Source organism: Meles meles, chromosome 1, assembly GCF_922984935.1.
Source record: "Meles meles chromosome 1, mMelMel3.1 paternal haplotype, whole genome shotgun sequence".
NCBI lineage: Eukaryota > Metazoa > Chordata > Mammalia > Carnivora > Mustelidae > Meles > Meles meles.
Genome location: NC_060066.1, coordinates 213512101 through 213517572, shown reverse-complemented (window position 1 = coordinate 213517572; position 5472 = coordinate 213512101). Strand labels below are relative to the sequence as shown.

Genomic DNA, 5472 nt, shown 5'->3' with positions numbered 1-5472 from the left:
GCCTGCACGCTGAGGTCTGATGAGGGACTGCACTTGTCATTTTGTTCCCACGTCCAAGACATTAAACGTTCCTCTGAGCTGGCCGCTCTGGGAACCTTGTGGGGCTGAGACGGGAGAGGGGCGCATCTGGCACGCAGCAGCCGCGCCCTGGTTCTTCCTAGGGAGACAGCAGCTGTCGGAAAAGGAAACGTTTTTGCTCTGCTCTGCAAGGAAGTCATGACGTTCGGAGAGCAGAAGTTCACCAACGTTCTACCTCGGGCACAGAGATACAAAGATCTCAGAGACCCAGGGACACCTCAGATATTTGGGGGTTTAAGGATTTGGTGCTCAGTGTCCTTTGAGCCTCGGAGCCAACCTGAGAAAACCCAGGCTGTAGGGAGGAATCCAGTGCGTTTGGGACACGGCACAGGAGAGGAAGGACACAGGGCAGGGGGGCGGGGGGCGCAGTTACTAATTCATGTGGATGAATTCTCCCAACTATAATTAAGGAAGCATCTCTCCAGCTCTGGAGTACACCGAACAATAAACAGCTGCCTGCCTTGACGAACAGCCAGCGCGTCGCTGGACCGGTGCCCGGCAGCCGGCGCGCAGCAGTGCGCGGGCCCGCGAGCCTCCGGCCGGCACCAGCGACCCCTCCGGGCCGGCGCGCACGGCGCAGGAGCGGCCCGTCTCACCCAGCAGACCCAGGAAACGCCAAACGGGGGCGACATCCCAAAAGTAAAATCCGGGAGGTACCCCGACGTGGGGCTCCCCGGCCCCGGCCCGAGCGGCCCGGGGTGGCGCGCGCTCTCCGAGGGCCGCGGGGAGGCCGCAGCGAGGTGCCCGCACGCTTCTCGGAGGGGACCCTTCGCAACCAGCCCGGAAAGAGGCGCCGACCCCCATGCGGACAGGGCCGCGGCCCCGCACGCCCGCACGGCCCGGCCCGCCCCTCCGCGGCAGCCGGCGGGCACGACACGCACACGGCCCGGGCTGCGCGGTCGCCCGAATGGAGCACAACAGCCTGCGAGCCGCCGGCGGGGCAAGCGGAGGGTCCGGGAGGCCTCTGGGAGCGGCAGGGCCCGGATCAGCACACGAGACGCGGCCGAACAGGGCTCCCCGGCGAGCACGACGCAAGGCCGAGGGCAGCCCGCAGCCCCGTCTGCAGAGCGATCCCCGCGGCTCCCGCCTGGGTGCGCACTCTACCTCCCCCGCCCTCCCCGGGGTTGTGTGGTCATGAGACCTGCAATAGCCAATGGAATGGGAACAGAAGTGCAGGGGATCATGGGACCAGCCTTGACCAATGGAATTGGAGCAGAAGAGTGGGCTGGTCACATGCTTTGGCCAATGAAAGAGAAAGCGTGGTGTGTGAGCCAACGCGCATGCGTACTCTGTTCTCGGTGCGCGGGGAAGCCACACGCGGTGAGGGGATGCGGCCCACTGCCCGCAGGGCAGCCTCGGCCTTCAGTGCGACGTCGTGGACGCCACGTGTGACGAGTAAGTCGCTGTCCCTTGAGTGTGAACTCTGGGCCGGCTGTCGCCCCGTCGAGGGCGAGCTCGTGTTCTCGAGGACGGCGGTCCTGGAGCAGGGCGGTCCCGGAGCAGGGCGGTCCCGGAGCAGGGCCGTCTCCGGAGCAGGACCGACCCCGGAGCAGGACCGACCCCGGAGCAGGACCGACCCCGGAGCAGGGCCGTCCCCGGAGCAGGACCGACCCCGGAGCAGGACCGTCCCCGAGCAGGACCGACCCCGGAGCAGGACCGACCCCGGAGCAGGGCCGACCCCGGAGCAGGACCGACCCCGGAGCAGGGCCGTCCCCGGAGCAGGACCGACCCCGGAGCAGGACCATCCCCGAGCAGGACCGACCCCGGAGCAGGACCGACCCCGGAGCAGGACCGACCCCGGAGCAGGGCCGACCCCGGAGCAGGGCCGACCCCGGAGCAGGGCCGACCCCGGAGCAGGACCGACCCCGGAGCAGGGCCGTCCCCGGAGCAGGACCGACCCCGGAGCAGGACCATCCCCGAGCAGGACCGACCCCGGAGCAGGACCGACCCCGGAGCAGGACCGACCCCGGAGCAGGGCCGACCCCGGAGCAGGACCGACCCCGGAGCAGGACCGACCCCGGAGCAGGACCGACCCCGGAGCAGGGCCGTCCCCGGAGCAGGACCGACCCCGGAGCAGGACCGACCCCGGAGCAGGACCGTCCCCGAGCAGGACCGACCCCGGAGCAGGACTGACCCCGGAGCAGGGCCGTCCCCGAGCAGGGCGGTCTTGGAGCAGGGCCGTCCCCGGAGCAGGGCCGTCCCCGGAGCAGGGCCGACCCCGGAGCAGGACCGTCCCCGAGCAGGACCGACCCCGGAGCAGGACCGACCCCGGAGCAGGGCCGACCCCGGAGCAGGACCGACCCCGGAGCAGGGCCGTCCCCGGAGCAGGACCGACCCCGGAGCAGGACCATCCCCGAGCAGGACCGACCCCGGAGCAGGACCGACCCCGGAGCAGGACCGACCCCGGAGCAGGGCCGACCCCGGAGCAGGACCGACCCCGGAGCAGGACCGACCCCGGAGCAGGACCGACCCCGGAGCAGGGCCGTCCCCGGAGCAGGACCGACCCCGGAGCAGGACTGACCCCGGAGCAGGGCCGTCCCCGAGCAGGGCGGTCTTGGAGCAGGGCCGTCCCCGGAGCAGGGCCGTCCCCGGAGCAGGGCCGTCCCCGAGCAGGGCGGTCCCCGAGCAGGACCGACCCCGGAGCAGGGCCGTCCCCGGAGCAGGGCCGACCCCGGAGCAGGACCGTCCCCGAGCAGGACCGACCCCGGAGCAGGGCCGACCCCGGAGCAGGGCCGACCCCGGAGCAGGACCGACCCCGGAGCAGGACCGTCCCCGGAGCAGGGCCGTCCCCGAGCAGGGCCGTCCCCGAGCAGGGCGGTCCCCGAGCAGGGCTGCCCCCCAGCAGGGCGCTGCCGCCTCCCAAGTCCGAGACCCGCAGCACGAGCGCAGGAGCGGGTCCGAAGGCCGGGGACACGGCGGCCCGCGTCGTGCGCCGGGAGACGCCGGGCTGTCCCGGGCGGTGGCAGGTGCCCTTGGGGAAGGGACCGGAGGGGACGAAGGCCGCGAGGCACTGCTGCTGGCTTCGGACTCCGGGCAGAGCGTGCGAGCAGGGGGGCCGGTCTGCAGCCCCGAGCAGATGGTCGCGGGGAGCTCCCGGGGTCGGAGACGTGGAGGTGCGGCAGGGCCGGCTTCGCCCCAAGCCGCGGTCGTGCGAAGCCCTCTGAGGGAGGCTGCGGCTGTGCCCCTGGCAATGCCCGGCGGCGGGGCGGGCCGCGTCGGAGCGGGAGGCACGGCTGGGCAGCTCGGAAGGACAGTCTTCCCGCGGTGCGGCAGCCGCCCGGAGCCGCTCCCCGACGACGCGGGTCTATAGGGCCCGGAGCGTCTGTCGGAGGGGACTGGGGTTAACTCGGAGGGGGAGTGGAGAAGCCGGGAGAGCGGTGCACCGCGGCCCTGGCAGCGGGGCCACATGCATCCGAGACACAATGAGCCCTGACCTCATCCAGGCGGGAAGCGGCCCGGAAAGCCGCTCATCCCCCTGGGACAGCGCAGTCCCCAGCCCTGCGGCGGAGGCCACTGGCGGGGACAGACCCTCCCAGCAGGGAGCAGGTGGAGCCATGGCCGCAGAGGACCGGGGGAGCGGCTCCCTGGGAGCACAGAATCAGGACACTCCTTCCAGGCAGAAGGGACGGGGTCTGGGACGCCTTCCTGGTGCGGTTTGGAAGGGCTGCAGGTCCGCACTCTGCCTCTTTCTGAATGCGGACGTTTATTGCGGGGTTCCCATCCCTGTTGTGAGAGCAGGGACGGAGAGGGTGCTGGAAATGTGTCTCTTCAGCCCACCAGTTCCTGAGCAAGAGGGGCCACGCCTGACCCCGGACTCTGCCCCAGGCCCTGCTGTCAGGACTGAGGCCCAGGGCGCTTCTCCTGAGTGGGCTGAGAGCTGGCAGGGCGCCTTGATACTTATATTTGGAAATACAGCATTTGCTGATTAAAAATAGAATTAATGATCTCTTTGTTCAACATAAGAAGACAATTGTTTGGGGGAATTATTGTTTCCCTCCCTTTCCAATTTCCTGCAACGTACGGCGTTTCCAAGCATACAGAATTTTTCAGAATATTTCTAAGAATAGCTTCTACCAGGACCCATAGAGAGGGTATGAAATTTACCCTTTTCAGCAGAAGAAAAACTGTTTCCAAACCCTTAAAAGGGTCTCCCTGTGTTTGAAGCCACATGAAGTCACTAGAACAATAGCTCCTGGAAAATGTCTTTCTGCCATGCTCCAGTTGAAAGACCGCCCTTTCAGAAAGGGACTCCACCAGAAGCCGATATTTCCCACTGCCCAGCCCTGCCCCGCCCTAACCCCGCCATCTTCACCACCCCCTCCCCGAGCTGGACTGGGCCGCCCCTGCCGATGCGCCCCACCCCCCCCCCCGGCTGGGCTGCAGCCTCGACCCTCAGAAAGGATCTCCTTCAGGCTCCAGCAGCCTAGACCCCCGAGAGGAGCGGGAACCAGGCCTGCTCTATATGCGCCTGTGAGTCAGCATGTTCCTCCGAAAACGATTTGCAGTCACTGGTAATAGAAACACATCCAGAACGAGGCAGTGAGAAATAAAGCAGAGAGGAGAGCCGCACGGGGAAAGCACACAAAACTGGAATAAAAGAGAAACAAGAGACCTGGGGAAATAATAGCATCGAACATGACAAAGAGTCGATATCCCGGCGGATAAAGACCTCGGACAGCCCCGGGGTCTGCCTGGACACACTCGTAAAACGCAGAGAGAGCAAACACAGCCTGCGCCTGGGCGGGCGTGAACGTGTGTGTGGAAGTGCACGAGTGTGAATGGGAGTGTGTATCCATAGAGTGAGGGCCCGCCGAAGGAGGAGCAGGTGTGAGTGTGGCCCTGCGTGGATGTTTGTGTGCGTGTGTGTGAGCGTGTGTGATCGAAAGTGACTGACAGGACGCAGCAAGACCCTGAAGCCAGCGAGTCCCCGAAGGCCACTGTCGGGCAGAGGAGCAGCACAGCCGGCGGCAGCCAAGCTCAGACCCTCCTCCACACGCTCTTTGGACCTTACTCGCAGTCACCTAACATCTCCAGCTTTGCTGGCTCACCTGTCCCGTGGGAGTGACTGCGCAGTGGCTGGGCAGCTCAGGGGTAAACTGCATGTAGTGCCCCACACGCCATTTCTTCCCTCCATGTGGGGGAACCTGCCTTGTGGAGACAGATGGACAGACGGCCCCTTGGGAATGCACAGACTATCCCTGCCTCCCCCGTGGAACCCGGCAGGCTGCTGGTTTTCCCAGTGACAGAGATGTACAGGCTCCAGCCTGGGCTGTGGCCAGAGAATGGAAGCAGGTAAGGGCCGGGTTGTGTAGCAGGACATCCCTGAGCGGTGGTACTCTCAGAAAGCAGAAGGGGCCCAGGGGGCCTCCCTCCACCCCATTCTGTGTGGACCCA

The 5472-nt window shown here is 66.9% G+C and overlaps 1 protein-coding gene across 1 annotated transcript; it reads left to right on the top strand.

Annotated features, from left to right (window-relative positions):
- Window positions 1-216: 216 nt before the first annotated feature.
- LOC123928432 (basic proline-rich protein-like) lies at window positions 217-3242 on the top strand. Its single transcript, XM_045983645.1, has 3 exons — window positions 217-310; window positions 551-1169; window positions 1427-3242. Exons 1-3 carry the CDS (start codon window positions 217-219, stop codon window positions 3240-3242), a joined length of 2529 nt encoding a protein of 842 aa, XP_045839601.1.
- Window positions 3243-5472: the final 2230 nt, after the last annotated feature.